The sequence below is a fragment of the Anolis sagrei genome, chromosome 2 (assembly GCF_037176765.1).
Source record: "Anolis sagrei isolate rAnoSag1 chromosome 2, rAnoSag1.mat, whole genome shotgun sequence".
NCBI classification, from domain to species: domain Eukaryota; kingdom Metazoa; phylum Chordata; class Lepidosauria; order Squamata; family Dactyloidae; genus Anolis; species Anolis sagrei.
Genome location: NC_090022.1, coordinates 118,001,299 through 118,029,092, shown reverse-complemented (window position 1 = coordinate 118,029,092; position 27,794 = coordinate 118,001,299). Strand labels below are relative to the sequence as shown.

Below are 27,794 nucleotides of genomic sequence, written 5' to 3'. Positions count from 1 at the left end.
GCAACAACACAATGTATATATATATATTTATTAACACGGTTTTGTAATATACAAGAAGTAGAGAAAATATTTATACAGACATGATTATAGCGAATCAAAGTAAAACAAATCAAGCTAAACTGTTTAAGATTCAGATCCCTCCAGCAAATGAAAAGAATTTCTGAACTTGTTATGAAGTGTCAAGCGTGATTTAAACAAGACAACTGAATTAAAAGGGGGAATTTGGGTAGTAAGAAATCTGAACAGTTGATCAGATTTGCTTGGGAATCCATGTAAAATAAACACAATAAATCAGGCAAAATGCATCAGACTAAATATATAATTTGCATTTCGAACAAATGCATCATGGACCAATAACATCTTCATCTGATAAATGAAAGGAAGGTGTGGGTTATTACATCCTTCTGTTGCATGCAACATAATGAATACAGCATTTTGAGCATTTTGCCCATTCTATATCACATATCCTGTTAAGACAATGCTACACATGAAGTTATATTGAGATTTGTCCAGATTCTCACCACAGATTTTTACTGCACAATGTACTGAATGATGATTCAACACGAACGATCCCAAAATTTCAAAACAATGGCTAATTTAAAATAGCGAGCCATGGTTTCGAGACCATGTAAAGAGCATCCTTGGCAGGTGTAGTGAGATACATTCCTAAATAAGGCAAAACGTACTCATTCTTTCCAACACAGTCCAGATGTATCATTCTCCGCTGTAATTTTAATTAGCAGATGGAGTCTTGTAGCTGTTATACATCAGAACCTGTGATTCTTGCATTGTGGTTTCATACTATGGTGACTGATAGCCTAGAAAGTGACTCTCAATTGGACAACCAGTTGCTATCTTCCATGCTCTAATCCTTTGGTACAAAGGGGAAAAGTCTTCTTCTTCTTCTTCTCCTCTGGAAGAGGCATTTGGAAGATGCATTGTCTGACTGACAATATCTCTATTGCTGCTGGGAAGGCTGCTTCCATTGAGATCCAAAGGCATGAATGAGTACTTGGTTGACATTTTGATGGAAGGTTGCTCATGAAAATCCCTTATTTGCATGTTGTAGTATTGAAGGAGAGCAGCAGGTTCAGTTTCCTTCAGGATATCTGCATGGGAGAGAAGGTTCCAATCTAGATGTACTCTAGAAATACCTTTTAATTATTTGCAGAGCTTGGACAATACCTAGTTACCAGTAATTAGTTCTTTTTTCAATAATGCAAGCTGTGATTATATTAACATAGTAACTAAAAATAATGTCCCTCTCTGCAAGGTATAATTGCAAACTCTTTGTTACTTTTAGAGCTGATTGATATGGCTTCACAAAGCAGTGGTAGAGGAATATTATATGGTCCAAATGGCGATTCATGCTGTGTCCCATGTTTTTTCAGGGATGTTGAGGCAAAGACAAGATGAACACAGCTTAGGAGCTGGAGGAAATTTTGATCATTTTTGCTGTGCAAAATCAAAATAAATTACTTAAAACCATTAGTTATGAATTGGTTAAACCCACTCATTATAAATGAAATCATGGGGTTACGTATTAGTTATATTTCTGTGACAGAGGGGCACGGGGAGTGTTGGAAATAGCAACCTTCTCAAGCCTCCACTAGTTATTTGTTATTTACATAATTCAAGTTGCTTATTGTATTGTATATGCGTGTATCAGTTTGCAGTTTTTCTTTAACTCTTTGTTGTGGGAGGGACTCTGGGATTGTTCAGGACTCAGAGTCAGTTTTTAGAAACTGTATGCTTTCAGATGCCGGTAGGAACTGTATGTTTAGAGGCTTCAGTAGAAACAGATGTATGCTTTTAGAAGTTAGTTGAAACAGACTACAGAGACGCTATTAGACTCTCAGAACAGAGCGGTGCTTTGAACTTTGGACTGTTGATTACGAAAAAGATGGCCTGTGTTACCTACACAGAAAAACTACTTCAAATCCTATTTGTAACTGGATCAATATGCAAAATACCTATGCTGAATACATGAAGTTTTAAAGAAGATTGCTAATTTTTGTCTCTTGAGAGCATTAAAGGCAAATATATTTTAAGGGAGAGTAGATGTTTTTGGGCAACTAAAAAGAACACTTCTGAAACCTTGCTGTATATGTGTGTGTGTGTGTGTGCATACACATACACACATGCGCGCACACATTGGCATATCTTTGTCCCTAACAGTTCAATGACATATTTAGGGTATCAGTTTAATAGCTGAGAAACGTAATTGTCTTGCATTAATGCCATTTTTACCTAAAGATTATGGCATCATTTGCCATAAAATCTCCAAAATGTAATGGAGATTTCCATTTTCCATAAGGGAGAACTTAAATGCACTTGCTTTTAGGGTTCAGCAACATCATTTGACTGATGTTGCTGCACCCTAAAATTGTTTTTGTATAAATATCGTAATTAGGAACTATAGTTATTCCCTTTTATCCTGAGTTCAGAGAAACCATCACTCTGACTGTAGAGTCTTCCCCCCCCCCCCTTTTTGTCCTCTCCTTCCTGAAAGAGAAAAGGCAGAGAACAGATGGAGAACAGCTATTCAACATTTCCAGTCTCTATGTTCCTTTATTTCTCCTTTCTTTCACTGATGATGATGATGATGATGATTCTCCTCTTGTCATCTCCATCAAAGATTGCTGATCAGACCAAGTTTGGCTTTATTGCCTGTTTCCCCATGAGCACACACAACATTCAATTATAGAGTGTGATGCTGAAATGACTGACTTCATTTAAAAAACCAAGCTAGGTAATGTAATTCTTCTTTCTTCATCCATTGTTTAGTGAGCTCACTCGCCATAATAACCAACAAGCAAAACACCTTAACTTTATGTTAACATTTTAAACAAACATAAGCCTTTTTAATATAAATCAATTTCTGCTCCTTATTCAGATCTAATTAAGATCTTCTGCCCAGAAAAATGCAAGAACCCGGGGATGAAGATGTTGCCTTTCCTTCTCACAAAATCCCTACCCTGACACACAGCTCCAACTTTGAAAAGTATGCCAAGATAGTTTACAGTAAGTAGAGGCAGTTTGTTAAACATGAAGCAAGCAAAGGGAGTACTACTGATGTAGTAATATTTCCTCCTGCTTTTCATTAAAATGTGCTTATAAGATCCTGTTGTAAAATAAAATGGGTCCGTTTCTTCAGGTGAGTTGTTTTGTGATGGGAATAGTGTAAGCAGTATAGATACACTCACATGAGACTAAGGCCCCCTCCACACAGCTGAATAAAATCCCACATTTTCTGCTTTGAACTGGAATATATGACAGTGTGGACTCAGATAACCCAGTTCAAAGCAAATATTGTGGGATTTTCTGCCTTCATAGTCTGAGTTATATGGCTGTGTGGAAGGGCTCTGAGATCCTCAGATAATAGATTATTTGGGAGTTTGCATATAATAGACCATCACACAGATAAGTTTCCCATATTATGGTTATAAAGTAAGAAAAGGAAGTAGTTCATAAACTATAATAAGTATACCATAACAGGGCTCAATAATACTGCAATGGTTCAGAACCTCTGTTGTATTTTACTCACTTTGGATGGGCTCCCCGGAAATGGGCTGCAGCAAACTCCATCATAGTGTAGTGGCAAGTTTCAGGAGCTGTGCTAGTGCTCCCGACTTTTGATACCACAGGAGGTGTAGAGTTCTGAATGGACATAAAAACAAATGTCAGGAAAAAAATACTGCAGCTGAAGGACATGTCATACCATGCCCTTTGCCTTTGACAATTTCACAACTCTGTATACTGTTGTCTCCATGAGAGGTTTGCAAGTTTCCAATAACAAAAAGAAAGCATTTTCTCCCATCTTGCCTGGTTTATTTGAGAAGCCCTCTTTCAAAGTTTCTTAAGCCTCCTAGGAGCCACTCAAAAAGCCATTCCCTGGATCATGACATGCTCCAATGAAAGTTCCTGAAGGATCCATGTGCATAGTCCCAAACTTGCCTCACCTGCTTACTAATGATTTTCTCTTGTGTGCCTCTCCTTAGGCTCTTCCTGCCCTCTTCCTCTCGATTCATATGAAGACCGAGATAATCTGGTGCTGCTGAAAGTTGCACCATGCTGGAAGGGAAAAGGCCAGAGCGACCACCAACAGAACCAAACTGCCATCCTATAGAGAAAGGGAATGAAGCTCAGGTAAGAAGGATATTAGATGAAAAAACCCAAAAAGCTTCTTTTTCGGAAGCTAGTGGCTAGTTATGTTCAGTTACATCTAGTTATTTGGTTATGCAGCTTGATTTATTTCAGGTGTGCTCACATACCTTTATGTATATGTAGAGTTATGGCTACGTACTTACTGATTTTTCACAAAGAAAAAGTTCTATTTGGATATTTCCTTCAGTAGTTGCACTTGCAGTGACAGTTGTATCAGTTAAGTTCCGTTTCATTCCATTTTATCCCTGACCCATATACATTTCAGATGTTCTTCTTTTAAAATTAATCAAACACAAGTTCTACAATTAATTTTCTTTCAATTGAATGTATCATATTAAATAACCTACAGTCAGTTTGGCACATCCTGAGAAACAGAACTAAAATTGAAGGAGAAAAAATTTCCTTGCAGCTCAAGGAGATTGTACAGCTGAACAAATATACTATGATAATGGTTCATTGACACCCCACCACTGTCTTTGTACACCCACATGTACCCAAATCCTTCCTTAGCCATTTAAGTAACTTGATTTCTGAGTATGCATGATAGGAAAGTGTGCTTGGGCATGTGGACCTAGTGTTCAGAGACAGAATGGCTTTTGCTCAATCTTATATTTGAGCCTGATTTGGCTCCAGGAAGACAAGCAGGACCACAAATTTAGTCCTGATTGATCACAGAACTAGGTACTCGAGCTGCCAGAACAAGTTATGAGCACTTTCCCTCTCTGGGTCACATGGAGAAAGGAGAGAGCAGGAGGCAGAGAGAGGTGTGCTGGAATAAAAAGAAACACAGAACACACTTCATATTGCATTTGGGTGCAACTCAATGCTAGTTCCTCTGCTGTTTTGCTCATTGGCTAGGCTGAGTGGAAGGGAAGTTTCCAGGAATGTCCTGTGATTTCCCTCACGTCTCCTTGACTTTTAGGGAGAAGCAACACTGAGGGGGAATTTGAGATTGCATCTTCCAACATAACCCTCCCCCCACCCCACTCCCAAGCATCTGGTTTTGAACACTTGAGGTGTATGCATTTACACCATGTGCCAGGTGCACGTGAATACCCAATTTTGCTCCTTGCCTGTATTTCTACACTTGCCTTCACCCAACACTGCCCAACTCTCTGCCTCTAGAATCAAAATGGACACCGGCTAACCCTGAGCAAAGGTTATTGCCACAGCTGTCTCCATAATTTGACTGATTAAGAATTGTCCCTCTAGAGGGCTTGCATATCATTAAGGATGCATATCATTAACATGAAAAAGGGTTTAAACTGTAACATGGCCTTTCATGGCCAGATGCCCATTACCTGGCTCCAGGCCCTCCATGGGCACTATCCGGATGAAGTCGCCTTTCTTGAAGTTCAAGAGACTTTTGTCGTCAGTTACATAGCTTCGCAAAGCAATGACATACTTGGAATCCTTTTAGGACAAGAGGAAGTGAGGGAAAGCATGGTTCAGATGTTGTGGTTATTCTGGTAGAATCTTTATCCTAAATTTTACTTTAGACAAGAAGGATAACATCTTGGGAGGCAGAGACGACTAGCACACAGGACTTCCTCTCACCTGCTTCAGTTCATGCAGGAAGAGTTCCACCATGGCTTTAATCTGACGGGCCTTTGGAGAATGGAGTATGAGCTGCTCATTCCTCAGAGAGAACTGAAGGATGTTCTGACCCATCAGCTCTAAAGACAGCACATCTGCATAACTGCAAAATCCAAAAAAGATAAATTAAACTCTAAAACCAATCTAAAGAAAGAAGTGAAAAAATGAAAGAAAGCCCAACAGAAAGCCAATGGCCAACATGCATTGGGAAAGTTTCCTTCCCAGCTCCAACTACAGAGAACTGAAGCCAAACCCATGAGCTGAATTCTGGAAGAAATTAGTACAAAGCTAAATGACCCATGGTCTCTCTTCAAAATGTGTCAATCCATTATAACCAAAAAATTGAATGGCATGCAAAGGATACCAAGTGAGTACAACATATTAGCCTGACTGAAATAAAACCATAGCACACAAAAGACTGCTGAATCTGCAGCCAGCATTTCTATATATAAATGTGTTTTGTGCAACAAGCAGGAAAAAAAATCTATGTCATCTTGTTAAGGGCTACTTCTACAGAGCAAATGTCAGCCCTCAGAAACCCAGACAGAACCATCCTTTCCCTCATTTGCATTAGAGTTTGTTGCTTCCTACCTGTAGCTGCAAAGGAGTTTCAGATATTCAGGGCTGAAGCTGACTTCTTTTGCTCTCTTCAGCAGCTGCAATCCTCGATGAGAAACACCCAAAATCTGGACATCACTCCCACTATCTCCCTGTAAGAAAGAATCTCTGAAAACAAAAGGCCAGCACAATGTTTTCCTGGTGGCTCAGGCATTAGGGACACATTTAGGGCAGAGATCACCAGGCATTGCAATAGAGGTAGTGCAAGAAATGTTTAGAATGTGGCTGATCAACCTTCAGCTCTATTTTATTCTGTATTAGATTTGTTAAAACAATAGTATTACTGTCACAGAGTGACCCTCTTTCTTTGAAAAGAGGAACCTGAAAAGCCCCAGCTTGCATCTTTACAAATCCAAGAAAAGCCTTGGAAAAGCAAACAGTTACTTATTTCTCAGCAGCTCCAACTAAAATAGGAACACCACACTAGACAATCAGTAGATGGAGCTAGTGTTTAATAGTTCTGCTGCTACCACTAAATAAATGATACCAGGCAGTCCATTATCTAATCACAGATTTGTTTTTTCTTTCTTCCAAATAAGTCTAATGGCAGTCCAGATAAAATTCAACAGGGTCTTCCCCTTATCTTCCAAGTGTCTCTGCTACCACAATTTCTCCTATCTCACAACTCTTCACCTCCGCCCTTGGCCTTCCTCTATGCTCCACCAGCTCTCCTTTAGCTTTTTGGTATTGTTTGTCCTTGGGCAGTTCCCTCCCTTATCACAGCTCTTTTACAACTACCTACTACTTATACAGAGCGTTTTAAGTATTGTGAGGACTTTGCAACACTATCTCAGCAATCTTTAGTAATCATACTAATCAGTTGTGTTTGGTGTAGAATATGTACTTTATTTCACAATTGTGACTGTGTGGTTTTAGATGCTTTTTTGTTAACTGCCTGAGGAAATTGTTTGCACTCCTATTTTTCACCTTTCTTTTTCTTCATACCCAAGTACATGTAACACTGTCTCTCTTGGCTACTATTCTCCTTTTCCTCTCTTCTGTCTGTCTTTATTTGTCCTGTAGTAGTACCATCATGTCTGCTCTCCTCTCTTCCTCTCCACACATCCATTTCTGAGCTCTCATGTCTCTTTATACTTTATAGCATTTCCTGCAACAGAGAGTCAACGTGGTGCGAATGTTGGACTATGACTCTGGAGACTAGGGTTCAATTCTCCACTTGGCCATGAAAACCCCGTGGGTGACCCTGCACAAGTCATACACTCTCAGCCACCCAAATAAGGCCACCCTGTGATAAGGTTGCCTTAAGTTTGTCAAAAGTCAGAAATGACTTGAAAGCATACAGAAACAAAATATTCAAATCTCTCAAATTACTTTATATTCTGCTTCTCATCTATTTGCTATTTCCTCTACATACATTGTAATTTTTCTGTTTCACATTCCATTGTACTTTTTCTTTTGTGCACATTAAAATCAGTTTTTCTTTCCTATTTCTTTTCCCTCATGACCTTCAGTATTTGGGAAACAGCAATCTATTTTCCTTTGTCACAGGAAGCAAAATGTTTTGTTGCCCTCTATCCTTTGCCCATAATTGTTTGCAAGTAGAAGATTGAGAGATGACTAACTTGGTTAATAATACCAAATTAGTTCGTGAATGAGCCAAGGTTTGATTCCTATGCATTTTTCAATTGAATTTTTAATCAAAGAGAAACCCCAGAAGGGTTGGCACCAGAGTTGACATTGTTGCTGGCAAGGCCAAGGGGATTAAGAGTCAGTCCCATCCCAAGTACAAGAGCCCAAGAGATTCTCTCTCCTGTCATTTAAACAAAGGCCAGTCTGAGTTACCTTAACTGGGAAAAGGCGAGAGAAATAGTTGGTCCAGTTATCTCGTGCAGCCACCACAATCCTCTTCTTTATCCCATCTTCTAGAATTGAACTGGCATCCATACCCACTTTGAAGTCCGCTATTAGGAATGCAAACGGGTGGGAATCATTAGTAAAGACAGGATACAACCTGATTTTACTGCTTATGGCTGTGTTTACTCTCTTTTTTTTCACGGTTTAACAATTTATTGTTTGTGAAGAAGCCTGCATTACTCTATGGGTGAAGAGCTTGGATCTGAATTTCACACTGGCACATATCAAATTTCTGCAAGCAAGGACCTGATCTTCTGAAGTCAGTAATAATTAATACAGAGTTCCTTCATTCTTTTTGCGTTGAGAAAACTAAATGGGTTATTCTGCTGGAGCTTTATCAGAGTGGTGATCTTCTGACACTTGGAAATCTTTCTGCATTTTCAAAAGGGTTGGCAAATTGGAGATTGAAATGGGGGAGCTTTAATATGGTAGCCAGTTTCTTGATCACGAGCAATAGAATGGTAAGAAGATCCAGACTTGAGCCTTGCCCTTAGCCCAGTAGTGTTCAAGATCAATAAAATAAACAAGGCAGAATGGAGTAAGAGTAAGAGAAGTTGCTTACCTAAAAGGTCTTTCATCTTGCGCCTCTCTTCTCTGGAGATCCGAATGCAAGACTCTGAGTAAGTGTCTGTGATGATCTGGATAGGGAGATTGACTTCTGTTAAGCTCACTCTCTTTTTATTGAAAATGTCAAGAGGAAAGCTTTGAAGCTAGAAGCTCAAAGAAGAAAGCAGGTGCGTACTTTGGAAAAGGCAAACTATGACAACAAAAAAGAGGGGATGGAGAAAGATAGGCAGACAGGAAGGACGGACAGATGGATTCTTGGTAGAGAGGCTAATAATTCAGGAATGGGAGAAAGGGGAGAGTTTATTCTCCTACACATACTGATGCTCACCTGATCACACAATAGATTCAAGCAATAAGGATGACTGAAGTTTTCCTTGGGGTAAAAAACCTGTTGGAGAACAGATCAAAAAGAAAGTTCTCTTTAACACACAGAGAAATAAATTAACCTCCACTCACACCAAATGTATTAATGTGAATTTTGGCCTAAAAACAATTGCTATTCCCAATTAGAATGGGCCCACTCTTTACTATAGAGGATATATAGAATTATTAATACTTTAGATAAGATGTTTAATGGTGATTGATTTTAACAAATAGATGTTTCCATTATTAATACCATAATACACTATGCCTCCCCCCCAAACCCCCTTCCTCTCTGTTGGCGACCTACTAGATATTTACTAACAATAACTCTACTACCCCAGACTTGTTTCTTCTTTCTTTTTTCATGACTTTTCCACCTCCCCCTCTTGTGTGGAAAAAAATAGAAACATTAAATTTTTTTTAAAAAAAAGAAATAAAAGAATAGGCCTACTGAATCAATTGCTCTAGTTGAGCACTTTATGTGATCCAATGTGTCTATTCTAGTTGGGGTAACTAGTTAGGGTTGATACCTATGCTTTCAAGGACTCACAAGTCTGGAGATCATAGGAAATTAACAATCCATCCAAATAAGTTCTTTTCTTGGCACAGGGAGCCTAGTTTCATTCTAGTTTTTTATGTAATTCAAGCTAAAACATGGAAACACTCATATAGTTTCAAAATAGTCTATCCCATTATAGCAGGAAGATTAATAAGTCCTTCAGCACTGTGATTGCAAAATTAATAACTAATAATTTTTATCATCCTACAGGCCCATTTATCATGGATTCACAGTTTATCAACCACTAGTGGAAGAACTTGCTGACTGGAAGGTCAGCAGTTGAAATGCATGGGACAAGGTGAGCTCCTGCTGTTAGCCCCAGCTTTTGCCAACCTAGTAGTTCGAAAACATGAAAATGTGAATAGATCAATAGGTACCACTCCAGTGGGAAGGTAACGGCACTCCATGCAGTCATGTTGGTCACATGACCTAGGAGGCGTCTATGGACAAGGCCGGCTCTTCGGCATTGTCCAATGCCAGATAGACTTAATGTCAAGAGAAAACCTTTACCTTTACAGGCCCATTTAGAAGAGCCAGCATTGGGTAGTTGTTTGAATGTCAGACTAGGATATTTGGAGATCAGATTTCAAATGCTCACTCAACTGTGGAAACCACTGGAATACTTTGGACAAGTCACACTCTCTCAGATTAAAAAGATTTTTTTGTAAAGAAAACTCTACAACAGGGTTACCATAAGCTGGAGTCAGCTTGAAGGTACATAAAACAAAAAACAAGACCCATTTCACCAGGGTTAGTCTCAGTTCTACCATGCAGAATTTATCAAGTGAAATTATGACACACAGCAAGACATCATAGTTTTTATCCAGCACTTTTAAAATGATACTTTCTAAAATTAGGAAATAATTCAAGAACAATCTAAAGCTAGAAGCAGATAAACCTAATCAACTGCTGTGACATGTCTAACTATAGGGTCTCCCCATTTATGAGATACTCTCTCACCATAGGTGTATTCACCTTAAATCTGTACTGGCAATCTGGATTTGTAAATGTTAACAACTAGGGACTTCACCAAAAGCAATTTTGTGGTTTGATGAATTCTGACTTACCTCTTTTCTGTGCTGGTCAATGACCGAAATAAATGATTTGATTTGATTGATTGACTTACCTCTTTGCGTAGGAAGATTTTCCAACTAGAATTAGCATAGGAGAAGCTGACACTCGCAGAGAGATTAATAAGTTGGGTTTTGATATTGGTATCTTCCTTCATTGTTCGAGCTGAGCCTATGTGTGACAGAAGAGGAATCAGAGGAGAAGTGTTCCACATTGTTCCACATTTCTACTAATATGGCTTTCAAAGCAGCTTAAAAGCAGTATTTTATGATTCCTTTAACTACACATATTCACATTTTCTCCAAGGAAAAGAACACTATCACATTGCACTGCTATAGTACTATTATTCCATTTTAACTGCCATGGCAACGTTCTGTGGAATTCAGGGGATGGTGCTTAGTGAATGTGCTCAAGATCCAGAAGCCAAGTCCTATGAGACTATGGGAACCCTCACTCTCTCTCGGCCTCAAAGGAATGCAATGGTAACCCCTTCTGAACAAATCCTATAATTTAAAAAACTCACCTTAGTGTCACCACAAGTGAGAAGCAACTTGAAGGCATAGAACAACAACAGAAACAACAACATTGTAATTTGTCTTCTTAGACCTTACTGGCTGCACTGACTGTGCTTGAAAGAAGTTGTAGTCTAACCAACCCTGGGCACCTATGGCTGAGCTGCATTGTCTCCTAGTGCCTGTAGTTGGTGAACCATAGAAAAGCAACAGGCATAGAGAAAACTATATCATCTAATGGGGAACCACCACTTTGTGTCTTCCTTTCAGCAGGCTCTGAGATGATGCACATTTAATACCTGTACGTTTACTGGGGACTCTTTCAGCCTGAACTCTCCATTCTTAGACAGAGTTTAATTATGGATTCCATGGCTTAATATAACTAGTCAAAGTTGGGACTTCCATGCCTCTGCTTATGTATAGACACATAGATGCTTTTTTATACCTTAGCTAATGAAAGGATCTCAAAAACATGTACATTTTCGGTTGATTTGTTGTTCACCCTTATGCAAGTATTGTTCACCTGTGGATTCTATTCTACTCTTATGAATAAATGTAGCTATTTTTTATTTTATAAGTCAACTATATCTGGATATTGTATAGAAGGATTCTTATTTGCTTAAGGCAGCTGACAAGCTTTATATTATTTTGCCGTTATCTCGTTAAAATTAATGGGTGCCTTTAGAAATGAAAAACACATATACAATGATAAAAGCAGAAATAGTGGAAGGAGTAAAATGAGATTCAATAATATCCGTATTGAAAAGAAAAATATCAAACATTTGGCAGTGTTAGACAAAGTGATGAAGTAAAGTAATATTTGGAAGCTATACATTCAAAATAGCCTATAAGTAGATGACATGGAGCCCCTGGTTTTATTAGTACACATGTTCTTTTCTATCTTTATAAAATGTTAGTAAACTAGCTTTGAGCCCCAGCTCTGGGAAAATATTGTAGGTATTTATAGCAGAGGAGATACCCCCTGTGGTGCAGTGGGTTAAACTGCTGAGATGCTTAATTTGCTGAACAAAAGGTCAGCAGTTTGATTCAGGGACTGGGGTGAGCTCCCACTGTTAGCCCCAGCTTCTGCCAACCTAGCAGTTTGAAAACATGCAAATGTGAGTAGATGAATAGATACTGCTTCTGTAGGAAGGTAATGGCTCTCCATGCAGTCATGCTGGCCACATGACCTTAGAGGTGTCTATGGACAACGCCAGCTCTTTGACTTAGACATGGAGATGAGCACCATCCCCCAGAGTCGGACACGACTAGACTTAATGTCAAGAGGAAACCTTTACCTTTACTAGATGACATACATTTTGAAAAAAGGCTATCGCTTAACACTCCCTTTTGTGCTGTAGACAAATGAATTATGCTAAAAATAGAGACAGACACTACTACATAGTACAGAAATACTCATTTTGCCTCAGTATTAGTCAAGTTTGAAGAATAAATGCAGTTCTGTATGAATAAAATGATTGCTTGCCATTGAAAGGCTTTCTGCTGAGAAAACATGCTGTCTGCTATGCAAAGTACATTGACCCACATCCGGTTGGTCTGTGGAAGCCCACAGAAAGGGAAGGTACAAGACCTGCAAGCTCACCTTGAACACCTGTTTCCTCTGGGGTATAATCTGTAGGGAGGGGTGGTGGAGGCAGAGGGGGTGATGCCACAGGAGGAGGAAGCACCGAGGCAGCAGTGGGAGAGGCAGGGGATGGCCGAGCAAAGAGGTTCATGAGGGGCAACTGTTTTTCTCTGATGGAATGAGACAGCTTGCCAGGAGGTGGTGGAGATGGCATGCTCCTCTCTGGTGATGTTGGGCTTTGCTAGGTGCAAAAAGGGAAAACAAGGATCAAACCTGGCCACAGATACAAGGCTAGCATTTTGCTCAATTTTGCCACTAATAGTATATGGCAGCAATGCAGAACTCAGAGGCAGAAAAGGTGAGTTGAACGTTTCCTGGCATTGATCTCCTAAACTGTAGATGACAAGAAACATTTGTTCGTCCAACTTGCTAAATATCTCTCCCAAGAAACCTGACTGGAGGTTTAAACATAGTAATCCATCTAAGTGGACTTCAGACTTAAAGCAGGATTGCATTCAGAGGAAGGTGGCGAAAAAAATTGAGGAGGAGGACAACAACAAAGCAACAAAGATTGGTCAGTGGTATTAAATTGCTAGCAGAAAATAACAACTTGGAATATCTATTGGTGATTGCTAAGGAAGGAGCCCTGGTGGCACAGTGGGTTAAACTTCTGTGCCAGCAGGACTGAAGACCAACAGGTCGCAGGTTCAAATCTGGGGAGAGTGCGGATGAGCTCCCTCTGCCAGCTCCAACTCCCCATGCAGGGACATGAGAGAAGCCTCCCACAAGGATGGGGACATCCTGGTGTCCCCTGGACAACATCCTTGCATATGGCCAATTCTCTCACACCAGAAGCAACTTGCAGTTTCCTGTCGCTCCTGACATGAAAAAAAGTAGCTAAGGAAGAAAGTGCAAAAGCAGTACTGAATATTAAGAAAAGAAAAAGATCAGATGATATATGTAACTTTAAAGTGGGTAATAAAATGTTTTGAAAATGTTAAAGATTTTCTATGGCAGATTTTCACTAATTAACATCAAGACGATAATCAAGAAATCAAAAGAAGGCTAAGGCTTGAAAAGGCAGGTATGAAGAAACTAGATAAAATCCTCTAGTCATACACACACACACTTAAAAACCAAAGCCAGAACCAGACACGGGGAAGCTCCAGAGCATCCCTTGGGAAAGACTTCATTAAGCAGCCTTGTTAGGCATTAAGGCAAATGCAACCTGTGCATCATGTGAACAGCATGAAGTCATTTCAACCTGCCCCACCTCATTTGGCCCTTGTAGTTAACCTAAAAAAAAGACAGGAGTCCTGACACTGTCACTTTAGTTATTTCTGTAATATGTAAATTCATCATATGTGTATCTTTTTTTCTCCAGCAAGGAGGTCAAGGTGCCATATAGGTTTTATACAATTTTTATCATCACAACACGCTTGTGAGATCGATTAGGATGGGAAACTTGCCCAAAGATACCAAGAGGCCATCATTGGTTGTCTGGAAATGTAGACTTGAAAATCTCAACAAGACTTTGGATACTGGATCACATTCACTCCCCTTGTAATGCATGAAGTGGCAAAATAATGCTTACTGGTGATGGACCCAATCCTGCAATCCCCAGCTTTGCCAGAGCTTCTTCCTTCGGGTCGTGTTTTTTCACAAAGGGTTTAGAAATATTTCTGTAAGCAACATAAAAAAGAAAAACAAAGAAAACAAAATACCCTCCCATGATCAATCTACTGGATGCAAAAATGATGGAATCACATGCAACTAAACACTTGTACTCAGAGAACAGGTTTTCTTCTGTGCCTGTAACTACAACATTTCTATGATTGCTCCCATGCTGGAAAGAGAACATCTCAAGACATCTGTCTAAATGGGTTGTTTTGCAATTAGTTTATTTATTTATTTATTATTCGAACTTATATGCCGCCACTCCTCTGGGGCTTGGAGCGGCTTACAAGAACAGGCTAAAATTGAACACATTTTAAAAACAATTTAAAACAATTTAAAAACAGTAATATCAAAGATCAAAGGCCTTAATTATTAGTTATTAGTCATGCAAGGAAATGTCTATACATTGTTTTGGTGATGTCTATCCACATTGTAACAGTAAACTACGAAAGGTTTGGCTGGCATGGGAGCAACAATGAGAGTATCCTTCTCCTCAAAGGTCTAAACAAAGCCCACTCCTCACCTGAGAGGCTTGGCAGGTACGGGTGGTGGGACGGGCCGATTCTGATGTGTTTTAACAATGTTCTTTATCTCCTGGCTTGGTTCTGGCAGAGAAGGTTGTGCTTGATTATTTTCTTTTAAGCCTAAAGAAGAAAATAGTTTTGAGAGAGACCTACAACATAGCTCTATGTCCCATGTTCACATCCCTCTTGGTAGTTTCTCCTGAGTCCCATCTCAGTCTCATGCTCACAAACTTGCTACTTCCCTATTAGGCTGTGTTCTGCCTTTAGCTCCTTTGTTATTGAGGCCAGAAAAAGCAAGGAGGCCCGCTTGCTAGCAGAATTCAATTACCAGCCAGTATAAAGACATTGTAGAGATAGGATGGAAAAGGAAGGTTGACCTCTTGAAATTCTCCAACTATCCCAACATGTCCAAGAGAGCCCCTCCACAAATGGAGCAGTTTTTAAAATGTCCCAAATTGCATTCACACTGGAGAATCAATGTAGGTTAACACCATTTAACTGCCAATACTATAGAATCCTGGATCATGTAATTTCGCAAGGCACCTGCAAAGGCTGAATGCTTTGTAAAACTACAATTATCATGATTCCACAGGATTAAACTATGACAGTTAAAGTGGTGTCAAACTGCACTGAATTTACAATGTCGATACACCTGCAGTTTCTATCTCCTCTTTCTATTTCCTGTCTTTTTCATCCCTGCACTCCAGTTGCTGCCAAGAGTATTCAAAATACAAAAACAGTTTGCACACAATTAATTCAATCTAGGAGAGAGGAAAAGGAATGGCTGAATCTAACCATTCCCAGGAGGAATACAGGAATACTTCATGAGTAGGAGACAGATAAAGCATGTATACTAGTAGAATCCATTAGGGTCCCCAGTGTCTTTTGTTCAATAGGATGGAGATACAAAAAGGTGTTAAGAGATGATCTGTCAGGACAAGAAAAACCTCCAACATTTCAAAGATGTTGTAGGGTACGCCTCCAAAATCACAGTAGGGTCAGGATGGCAAAAGTTACTGTACTAATGAGGAAGAAGTTGTGAGCTATGAGTGATTGTAGCAATTTGCTCTGGTCTGAGCATTGCCCTTTAGCTTGCTGTCAAGTCTACTGCAAAGAGTAAATTCTGCCTGCCCTTCCTCTTCACTCTCTGTTTGCTGAGTTAACTGAGTGCAAACTAGTTTTGTCCTGTGAACTTTGTGGCAGTGGACATGAGCCAAGAGCCAAAGAAATAAAAGCAACTTGAACACTTTAACAGCAACTGAAAAATTGTTAACTGGTACTGTCTAGGACAGGCATGGACAAACTTCGGCCCTCCAGGGATTTTGGACTTCAACTCCAAGAATTCCAAATTGTGAGAGTTGAAGTCCAAAACCCCTGGAGGGTCGAAGCTTGCCCATAACTGGTTTAGGACAATGGGAGAATATGCTGGTTGTGGGAAATGGTTCCTTCCTATCCTTATAATGTGCCTCTATTCTCAAAATACTTTGTGCACCAAGTGATGTTGTCTCTTATGCTTATGCTGCTGCATCAAACCAGCTGTTCTTCAAGAAGCATTCAACTCTTCTTTGCCTTCACCCAATACCTCAGAATTTGTTTCTTCTCCTGTACGTGTTGTCTGTATTTGACCATTGCTCACCTGCATTTTGAGGCTTCTGCTGATCCTCTGGTTGTAGTTTATTTGGAGGTTTCCAGGTCTTTGATGGGGGAGTTATTGACTTCATAGGACTTGGTTGTTGCCCTGCAGAGATATGAAGGTCAAGCATTGGCAGATGCTTACTTCTGCTTTTCCTAGACTTGATGGTATCTTTTCAGGGTTTCTTTGTGTGTGTGTGTCAGGAGCGACTTGAGAAACTGCAAGTCACTTTTGGTGTGAGAGAATTGGCCATCTGCAAGGATGTTGCCCAGGGGACACCTGGGTGCCTTTGTTTTACCATCCTTGTGGGTGACCTCTCTCATGTCCTGGCATGGGGAGCTGGAGCTGACTGAGGGAGCTCATCCGTGCTCTTCCTGGATTCACACCTCTGACCTGTTGGTCTTCAGTCCTGCCGGCACAAGGGTTTAACCCACTGCACCACCGGGGGCTCATCATTTCAGTTAAAATAATCAAATAAAAGCAGAGGTTTGAAGGGACTTAAAATATAAACCACATTTTAACTGGTTAGCTTATATGAAATTAAGTATTGTGTAAACCACACCATTTCTTTTTATTTTTTAATATCTGTAGTTCTGGTGTATCAGAAGTATAACAAGAAAGAGAAAACCTTTTAGTAATATACACCCAGGCACCATCTATACCTGCATTATAATACAGATTGAACTGCATTATAAGGTCAAAGTAGACCTTAACTGCATTGAACTAGATGATTTGAGTCTACACTGACCATATAATACAGTTCAATCTGTGTTATAATGTCAATGTAGACGGGGCTTCAGGAGTTTCTGAACCATTTCACACACTACAGGGAAGAAGAATAATCCACAAGACCTCCAAACATATCATTTGAGTAAAATCATTTTGTGGGGCTAAACAACTGGGGTGTGGAAGCACATGATCTTAGTCTGTTGGGGTCCCTTCCTGACCCTTGAGAACTGAAGAATTGAAAATATTCATTATAATGTAAGAATAAAAAAGATAAAGGTAGTCCCCTGACATTAAGTCCAGTCATGTCTGACTCTGGGGTGTGGTGCTCATCTCCATTTCTAAGCCGAAGAGCCAGCGTTGTCCGTAGGCACTTCCAAGGTCATGTGGCCAGCATGACTGCATGGAGCGCCGTTACCTTCCCGCCGGAGCGGTACCTATTGATCTACTCACATTTGCATGTTTTCGAACTGCTAGGTTGGCAGAAGCTAGGGCTGACAGCGGAAGCTCACGCCGCTCCCCAGAATCGAACCTGCGACCTTTTGATCAACAAGCTTAGCAGCTCAGTGCTTTAACCCACTGCGCCCCCGGGGGCTCCTAATGTAAGAATACTTTCAGTATATTACTGACATTTTCTGTGGGTAGGTAACAACAACTGGAAAATTAATACTTTGCATTCATGGAAACAGATGTTGATGTAGAAAAATAAAGTGAAGAATAATAACATGTGACTCACCAATTTTTTGGAAGTACTCTATTTTTTTCTGGATAGTTTCTTTTGAAAGTGTGCCTGTTTTGATGCCTGGGTGCTCCTTTTCTTGGCAGATGTGGATCTAGACAACAAGATGTCCTTTATTAGAGCTCGGTTTTTTATTTAACTTCTCCAGGCTTCCTCTCAGTGTCTCTAGTATCTTTTTTAGATATTTGCTTTTAAACTGGGATTCACATTCATTTCAGAATTCGATCTTCACAAAATACGGACTTGGAGTTAAGCCATCCAGGTAAAATGAGCAGGTCACATTAGGGACAATAAACAACACACATGCACACATGGGGGCGCAAGCATGCACATCTTTTCTGCTAATTTGTACTGATCTTCCTCATACTTAGCTCATTCTCATTTGTCAGTTAACTCTTTTAAGATGCAATATTTATACTTCAGTTGGAACCCATCAGAGTTTGGAAAAGTTACAAAAACTACTAGAACTAGTTTGTGGATGCAGCTTCATACAGTAGTTTGAATTTTGGGCAATACTGGGAGACTCTGATGACATGCTTGTGAAGTTCACTATATTTTTGGTCCATTCATGTCAAACAGAATGCCACTCAGATGTGATGGGGTGTTTGTTGAATTTGCCAAAGTACATACCAGCTCTGGAGCCTCAGGAGGAGATTCTGATTGGTGATTAGCAGATACTTTCTTCTGGCTACTATTGAGGCGTTTGGGTTTAGCAGCTACAGAAGACTGAGGTGGAGGAGGAGAATCTTGTTTCTGCCTTGAAGATTCGGGTGATTCATCTTGCGGTGAGGCCCGTCTGGCCCTTGAACGTTCAGGTGACCTTCTCTTTGTTGATGTTCTCCGCCTTGGAAATTCAGGTGACCTTGGTGGAGAGCCTCGCCATGGCCTTGAAGGTTCTGGTGACCTCCTCCTTGAGGGTGATCGCCTTGCTCTTGGAAATTCAGGAGACCTCTCTCTTTGCCGGTGTTGCGGCCCTTGCTGCTGCTGAGAAAGTGTCATGGCTTGAAGAGTCATCTGCTGAGCCTGCAATATGAAATATAGATGTTTCTAAACTTTATTTAACCTGTGAATTGATATCCAACATGTAGCTTCAGATGTTCCATGAGCTTCAGATGTTTTGGAGAACAACTTATATTATATTCAGCAATGACCATGCTGATTTGGGATTATAGGAATTCTCATCCACAATATTTTCATTCTGGATTCTCATGTGCCACATATTTCATATTTAATAATATTTTGGAAAATGGTGTCTTATTTTATCGTTGACATACAATATAGATACCAACTGATCAGTAAGGGGCACTGAAATCTGAGCATCATTTAGCTTAATCAAGATGGCAGTTCTCTTTTTCCAGGTTTTGAACCAATTATGTTATTATGACCTTAAAAATGTAATAATCATTTTGAAGAAAAAAGCAGCAAGGAAGTACTGACACCAAGCCCAAGATTTACACTAGAACAGAGTGTGGTCTCCTTATGTGACAGTCCTGAGCAAGACGTATGGTAAAGGACACAGTTCTATTACAAACTTATTTATTTATTTATGGCATTTGTAGCCCGCCTCTCTCAGCCTTACGGCAACTCAAGGTGGCTTACAGAAATTGGCAGAACTGGATGCCATACATTCATAAAGTACAATTAAAAACATTCAACCGAATATTATAAAAACCATATAAACAATTAAAACCAATTACTCTTGACTTGACCTTCAGTTGTCAGATTATACTATGTAACACGATGTTTGTTCCTGGGTTATCAATGTCATTTCTTAATTAGAACCAATTAGGAAATGACATAAAACATGGAAAAAGTTTATTAAACTGCAAAAACATTATTTTTACAGAACATTTTGTAACACATTTTGATACAGTTTTTCAAGGAATATCTTATAGAGTTTCAATCAATGTAACATAGTTTGTAGGGCCACAAAAAAAGAAGTTTCTGGAGTATAACAACTACTTTCAAAGAAATGACTGCCCAAATAAACAAGAAATAACACTTTTAAACCAGGAACAAAATGTCTTTTCAAGTTTTGTTACATAGTATTACGATTTCATCAGTCCTAACTAATATAACTAATGATGAAGAATAATGGAAGTTGCAGTTCAACAATATCTGGAGGATCCACATGTCCCTTTTGTGATCTTTTCACTTACCAGAAGCAATGCCTGCTGGTTGATGAAGGCTTGTTGCTGTGCTGCCACTTGATTGGGATCTAGTGATGGCATTACAGGCTGAGCCTGGGGCATCATCATAGCTGAGAGAGGAAGAGAGAGATGGTAATAAAAAGTCTCAGAGCAAACTTTCAGCCTTCTCACAGTATGTGGCCACTCTCTGTTACAGAGCAAACCCAGTATCCATGGGGGATCCATTCTTAGACTTCACATGGGTATGCAAAATGGTGGATAATAGAAAGCCCTATTGAAAAGAAGAACTTCTGACAAAGGAATACCACAGAGTCACACTGGAGGACCTAGAAAATGCCTAAAGAGGACACATATTGTCACAAAATGATAAAAGAAACCATAGATGCCCATAACACATAGGTATTAATGGTGCAATTCCTCACTGGGGGTTCCATTAGTGAGGAGAAATGGTTGCAGAACTCAGCAGAAGTCTATCCTCCAAGAACCCTTCCAAAAACAGCCTAAAAATCTGGAGTTTGAATATGACTGCACTTTAATCTACATTTTGACACCAATCTAGTGACATTCAAGTTTACATTCACCCTTGTTTCATATTTATTTTTAGCAACTAAGCTAGAGAATATGATGTCTCCCATCCCACCCTCAGTTCTTCATTGGTCTGGCAACTATGGAATTTATTCATTGCTGGGAAGATTATGAATTATATTAGTGTTACATAAGACAGTACTAAGCCTTATCTAACTTAGTTGGGGCCCATACACTGAATGGCATCATAGCCTGAGAAATACATATGTTAAATTCTTAGGAAATACATATAATCAATTCTTAAATCCTCTCCCACCTCTTATCCAAATATATATAAATAATAACCTGACAAGTGAGGCAACGCTCCTGGCATGTGATGAAGTGGGCTATGTAGTCCATGAGAGCTTTGGTTACATAATCTGTTAGTTTTTTAAAAAAAAGATTCTTATTTTCTATCCCTGCACTATCTTCACAGTTTATATTATCTTCACTGACAAAAATGCTCTCCGGGGTGCAAGCCTTAATGATCTCTGCACTCTGCTATATACACATGCAAGGCAGTGAATTTCATTGCCTATATACTGTAGATTTCATTCCCCATTCATATTATGCATAGGGTAAAGCTATTTTATCTTTCATGATTATCAACATATTTGCTATGTTTTAAAAAATATTTGGAACAAAGCTATAGTAGCAAGCAACTTGTGAAACATATTCTCCACCCTTTTACCTATGCACCTATGGCAGTCTCAGTTAGTCCTTTGTTGTCCTACTTTCTCATGTGCTTTTATAATGTCTCAGTTTATCTCTTTTCCTTCCAATTTCTCCTTTTGTACTTAGCTTACTCAGTTTCTGCAAATATTCCCTCATCCAGTAAAAGTTTGATTTTCTTCATCAGGAAAATGGACATGGTAGTACATAGGGCTGGGCAGAAAAGTGGTCTCTTCCTCAGAAATATCTGATTTGCTTCAGTCCAGTGCCTACACTTTTGTTACCTGGCATTGTCCCCATTCCACCTAGTCCAGGCATTATTCCTCCCATGACGGGCATAGGCTGGTATGCTGGCATGGTCATCATTCCTGAGTAGCCTGAGAAAAGTAAAGAAAGATGGTTCCATGGCAAACTGATCCCCAAGAAGAACAGTAGAAGTGATTGGTACTTCTGTTCACATATATTGGTCATCATAGTCAGTGATGGGAAAGCTGGGGCAATAACATCCGCTTCTGCACTAAACCAAGTCCATGATTCCTGTTAACCATGGGTATTCCCACACTCCACAGTGTGAGTGCAAACAAACAATGTATTTCAGGGCCACACCTTTCATTTTTAAAACAGATACCCATTTGTCCCATCCACCATGTTGCAATATATAGGAATATATTGCAATTCTAATTATTATTTTTTAAAAAAGCAAAATAAAGTATACACACATTCACAAATACATGCATCCTTTATTTTAATTCTATTTCAATTGAAATATTTTAATAATTGCTAAATGTTCAAATCTTTTTTATTATTTATCTCTTGTCTATTTTTAAAGTTATGAGCCACTCTGGGTCTCAATCCTGCGGGGGGGGGGGGGGGGACGAGGTACCAGTGTAGCAGTAGTAGCAGTAGTAGTAGTAATTCACACTGAGCATCTTTCTCTGTAGAAGGTAATAAACAGACATCAAAAGGGAAAACTTCATTAAATAAAAGTAAACTACCCTAGGTATAATTCAAAAACAGCAATTCACTAAATAGCTGATAAAACTGGAAAAGATGGAAGAGAGTAGCAAAGAAGATCAAAAAACCCCCTCAGACTTATAAGTCAATGGCCAAGTAGCAGAAACTCTCTAACTTGGTGGAAGAATCTAACTAGCGACTAACAGTACTGCGATAGTGTCATTTCCATGCACCTTTCTCAGTGTCTTGTGAATGTTCCCCACTGTCTCATTCTCACAAATCAGGGACTCAATCACAGCACGTTGCTTTTGACGGCTATCAAGCATAAAAACCTTTTCTGTATTAGATAACAATGGAAGAAGACAAAGATGTAAGAGGCTGAAAATTCCCCTGTTCTATATCCACTCTTGTACCCTTCTCCATTCTTCATATCTTTGCAGTAAAATTATATGGGAAAAAAGAGAGCAGAGGTCATCTTGAGGAGTGCTACAACTTTGTTGTATGTGTGAGCCATCAAATGCTTTGCTTAGGTCTTGCAGACTCAGTTCTGTGGTTTCCTTGACTGAAAGTCATAGAATCATAGAGCTGGAAGAGACCTTGTGGGCCATCCAGCCCAACCCCCTGCCAAAAAGCAGGAAAAATACATTCAAAGCACCCCTGGCAGATGGCCATCCAGTCTCTGTTTAAAAGCCTCCACCACACTCTGAGACAGTGGCAAATGTAATGCAATCAGCAAAATCTTAAGGGAGACAGAAAGACCTTCTCATTGTCTGGCTCTCAGGGGGACAGCTGTTGCACTAAACAGAGAAATAATATGCAAGAATGATGGATGTAATAAAAAGGAGAAAAGAGAGGACTCTTAGTAATGGGTCAAAATGAGCAGGCAAATCCTTTTCAAGAACCCTCTTGAAAGGTGAATCTCAAAATGGTTTACATCTTATATATTTCATAGTCAATGACTCACATATGATCTCAGCTTCATCTGAAGCTTTGCACTAGAATTGGACAGTGTGAACAAGTATTTGGTATTAAAAAGAGACAAAGTACAGTTTTTTCCCCACCTGGTCACAACTTTATTTCTTTTCCACCCACTGATGTTTACCTGGAAAAATGCCTTGCTGACCGGGCCCAATTTTCCCACCTCCTTTCATGCGTCCAGTCAGACTCCCCTCACTGTCCAGATCCTGTAAATAATGAAAAAGAGAGAAAGGGAGAACATTTTGTACACAGTTGATCTAGTGCACCGGAGTGGAAATCATGAACATTACAGAGGGTGCAACTTTTCAAAGGTATTTATGATTTGATGAAGGAAGAAATAGGGAAAGGCCTGCTCTCGATCTCGACTTCCTTGCAAGCGCGCCTGGCGGGGACGAGAGACAGGGCCTTCTCAGTGGTGGCCCCTCGGCTGTGGAACACCCTCCCTAGGGATATTAGATTGGCCCCCTCCCTCATGACCTTCAGAAAAAGAGTAAAAACATGGCTTTTTGAACAAGCGATTGGAAATACAGTGGAATAGGTAATTATGAAATAGGAAGAATGAACATGGAATGGCTACACAATGCTGCTGGGTAATGATTTTAACAGGATGACACTGGCCATAATGTGTTTTTAAATTGTTTATAAATGCTTTTATAATGTTGAGTTATATGTTTTTAATTGTATTTTTGAATGTTTGGCATTAAATGTGCTAATTCTGTGAGCCGCCTTGAGTCACCGTAAGGCTGAGAAAAGTGGGCTACAAATGCCGTAAATAAATGAATAGTTGCTCAGACTCGGTGTGCAATAGGAACTCCAACTACTCAGCCTCCAACTGGAGAAATTATCTGCTGAGGTGGGAGGGTTGCTCCTTGTTCCCTGTTATGTCTGAGCATCTAGAACACAAAATATTATTTGTCTTTCCCAACCAACACGAGCAATGGCTGGGGAGATAGACTTGTGCCTGCTAGGTTCATAGTGCACACCTGGAACCTTGCATTAGGCACTATTAATTACCATCCACCACATACACAAAAGTCAATACACGGACACATGCCGCTAATTAGATAGCAGTCATTGCCTTGGAAAATGGACCCCTGAGGACATGACAAAGTGATAAGACAATGGACAGCAATTATGCCAAACAGACCACAAAGGCAATGCTAACTCTCAGAAAGGAAGAATATGTAAGAAAAGAAGCAGCAGGAGAGAAAAGAGTACTCTTACCGATGAATAATTCCTGGCCGCATGATCCAGCAGTGGTCTAAAGAGGCCATCCACATAATGATCCACTCCTCTTGGGCTATTTCTGCTGCCCGGCTCTAGGGGGAAACCCACATTTTTATCATGAGACCATATATCTCCCCATTTTTCATCATCCTTCCTGGCATTGTTATTTCCCCTAGCAGAGTTCATATCTTTGACACTTCAGGGCTAGAACTGCCAGCCCACAAAAACCCAAAAAAACCCACTGTAAATGGTGTTGTCATTATGATCATTACATCCTACTTCTGTTAGAAGTGAAGAAGAATCAACACTTGTATACAGAACAGTTAGGGACAGAGGGAACCCTGTAGTGCATGCCTCAAGGCATTTTGCTTCCTGCTTGCAGGTAGAGGTCACTTCGCCCTTCTTCCCAAAAGTCGTTAGTGCCTGATTACCCTTTGTTTGAGGTGGAGCATCATTGAGGCTTCCATCTACTTCAAGGTGCTTTATACACAGACATTAAAGCCCCCTCTTTAAGCCCCCTCTTTAATGTCTGTGTATAAGGGGGAGGAGGCATTAGAGACTCCTCTATCAAAGTTAGATAACTTTCTTTTGTCAATTTTACTCTTTTATCTGAGGGTAAAAATAAAAGTATTTTTACCCTTTTTAAACATTACCAGAGCATCCTGCATATTTTCTCTCCTGTTTCTTACCAAAAGCTCATATATAGCAGTGTCTAAAATGTGCTTGAACTTTTTTTCTTCCTCTCTGTTGTTGTGCTGTACAACAGAGAGGAAGCAGGCAGGGACATCTAATTACCTTTCAACAAAAGTTTGCTCCAGGCACAGTCAGCCCATTGTATGCTAATCAAGGTGGTCAGTTGAAACATTCACACCTAGCTCCAGCAGACAAGAGTCCTTTGTCTCACCTGGTCATTCCACAGATATATAAACCCTTTTTCCTAGTTCCAACAGACCACACTACCTCTGAGGATGCTTGCCATAGATGCAGGCGAAACGTCAGGAGAGAATGCCCCTAGACCATGGCCATACAGCCCGAAAAAACCTACAACAACCCAGTGATTCCCGCCATGAAAGCCTTCGACAATAGAATTAAAACCACTTGAAACACAGTTATTAAAAGATGACCAACAAAAATAGTATCGCAAACCATTAAAAGCCCCTTCCAAAACGATATGCTGCCAATATGCTTCCATTCTGTGTTAGAGGTGCTTGTGATTATATTTAAAGCCCTAAATGGCTTGTGACATCTATATGTGGAGGAGCATCTTTCTCTATACTTGCCTGTCCAAAAAGTGAGGAGTACTAGAGAAATGGTTTAATTCTAAGTGAAGGATCTTTCCTGAAAGTCTCTAGCTCATGTGGAAGAATATGGTCCTTCAGACAGCTTGGGTTCAAGTCTTACAGAAATTTATAGATAATTCGCAACACTTCAAATTGTGGGTGGAGGCAGAGCAGCACTCATTCTGGCATCTTCCTTAATGGATTGTATTTTGGGTGTGTAAGAAAAACGAAGAAATGTTGGGAAACCAGGGGGAGGGGATGCAAATGAACTACTTTACAAAACTACTTGGATTTCTTTTAAAATTCCATATTTGAGGCAGAACAAATGTGAGGGGAAGCCATCTTTCAGAAACACCATGCTTAGTGGAACACACACAAAAATGCAGGCGTGCATCCTGATTTTTTCAAGGAGGAGAATGTGGATCACACTCATGACTGTGTTGCTGAGTCAGTTTGAAACCCCACTTTGGGATTAGCAATACTTACCTGAATAGGCAATACTGTCAAAGTCTGGAGGCAGTGATGGAGGTGGGAAGGAAGGAGCCCGGATATCTGGTGCAGGAGGGATATTCAAGGGTGTCCTGACAAAGAGGAAAATGAGAAGGAAAGGAAAGGTCAGAAGAGAACGGACTTCTGACGCTACACTAGAGAGAGATGCAATGCAGAAGTCACTCACCTATTTGGAAAGTTCTGTCGTAGGTAGCTTTCATCCTGCTCAGGGGTTATAGGATAAGCAGGGGTGGATTCAGAGGGCCCATTGCCTGCCTCTAGTTCTCCAATGAGGTCCAGCACAAAATCACAGCCTGCTAAGTCCTGCCATCCTTGGCCTGCAAACATAGACACAGTCCAGCCCCGAGGGACCGTATCCAGGCCTCTGGAGTCAGCCGATTGAAGAGAGACAGATTCATAAAAGAGGAAGGGGAGGGAGGGAGAATTTTTTTAAAGTCGAAGAACTGCATTGGAGTGTTACAAATGGCAAGATGTGTGAGCGCGAATACATACACAAGAATTCCATTGAAAAAGTAGGCTGATAGCATAATAAAAGCCTACTTTAGAAGCACCTTTTGTGCATGAGCATAAATGTACAAACATATTTCTAATGCTCCCAAATAGTCCAATGATTTCCAAGATTCACATCAAGATTTTCCTTGGATGGGTAGTTTACCATTTTCATGTCTTAGAAGCTGGAAAGCTTAAGATTCAATGGCACACCAAATAACTGAATAAATTCAGAAGGAAAACAACATTTAAAATTGGGTTTGGGAAGAATCTGTGGTACTGAGCTGTAGCTGCTTAAAGAAACACAGCATATCTAACATCCAACCCTGAATTAGTGCATCTACTCTGGAACATAAATGCAACCAAAAGGAGGCTTTGAATGATTTTTTTTAAATAGATCTGCTCTTGCTTTTGAATTGGGATTTGCTGAATTAATTTGTAGGGACTACAATGTAATAAAGACATATGGTGATTTGAGATATCATTTGGATGAACCATTAAAAGAACAGCAGCATTTACCTATCTAGTTGTTATTATTATTTGTGCCAAAATTGTTGTATATAAAAGAAAGTGTGAATGCCACACTAAAATCTGAGATTTTAGTACATGTTTGCACAAAATTATGAGACAAAGGTGTCTGTTGCAACTGATTACTTCATATTGGCATGGCCGTCAATGAATCGGATTCATGACCCACATAATATATAATAATTCATTAATGTTTTCACTTCAATTATGCAGTGGTTCTCAACCTGTGG

The 27,794-nt window shown here is 39.8% G+C and overlaps 1 protein-coding gene across 1 annotated transcript in view; it reads right to left on the bottom strand.

Annotated features, from left to right (window-relative positions):
• The window catches only part of MYO15B (myosin XVB), a 100,864-nt gene that overhangs the window by 15,203 nt on the left and 57,867 nt on the right, over positions 1-27,794 (bottom strand). The window contains exons 22-42 of the mRNA XM_067464812.1: positions 26,714-26,911; positions 26,524-26,618; positions 24,755-24,849; positions 23,655-23,736; positions 21,883-21,975; positions 20,372-20,472; positions 18,843-19,235; positions 18,210-18,306; positions 16,751-16,852; positions 15,114-15,234; positions 14,508-14,595; positions 12,932-13,154; positions 10,872-10,987; positions 9,152-9,211; positions 8,819-8,894; positions 8,185-8,303; positions 6,355-6,473; positions 5,725-5,866; positions 5,469-5,580; positions 3,963-4,123; positions 3,548-3,660 (exon numbers count right to left, since the gene is read on the bottom strand). Of these exons, the coding sequence (XP_067320913.1) occupies positions 3,548-3,660; positions 3,963-4,123; positions 5,469-5,580; positions 5,725-5,866; positions 6,355-6,473; positions 8,185-8,303; positions 8,819-8,894; positions 9,152-9,211; positions 10,872-10,987; positions 12,932-13,154; positions 14,508-14,595; positions 15,114-15,234; positions 16,751-16,852; positions 18,210-18,306; positions 18,843-19,235; positions 20,372-20,472; positions 21,883-21,975; positions 23,655-23,736; positions 24,755-24,849; positions 26,524-26,618; positions 26,714-26,911 (2,706 nt within the window). The remainder of the gene's footprint in view (positions 1-3,547; positions 3,661-3,962; positions 4,124-5,468; positions 5,581-5,724; positions 5,867-6,354; positions 6,474-8,184; positions 8,304-8,818; positions 8,895-9,151; positions 9,212-10,871; positions 10,988-12,931; positions 13,155-14,507; positions 14,596-15,113; positions 15,235-16,750; positions 16,853-18,209; positions 18,307-18,842; positions 19,236-20,371; positions 20,473-21,882; positions 21,976-23,654; positions 23,737-24,754; positions 24,850-26,523; positions 26,619-26,713; positions 26,912-27,794) is intronic.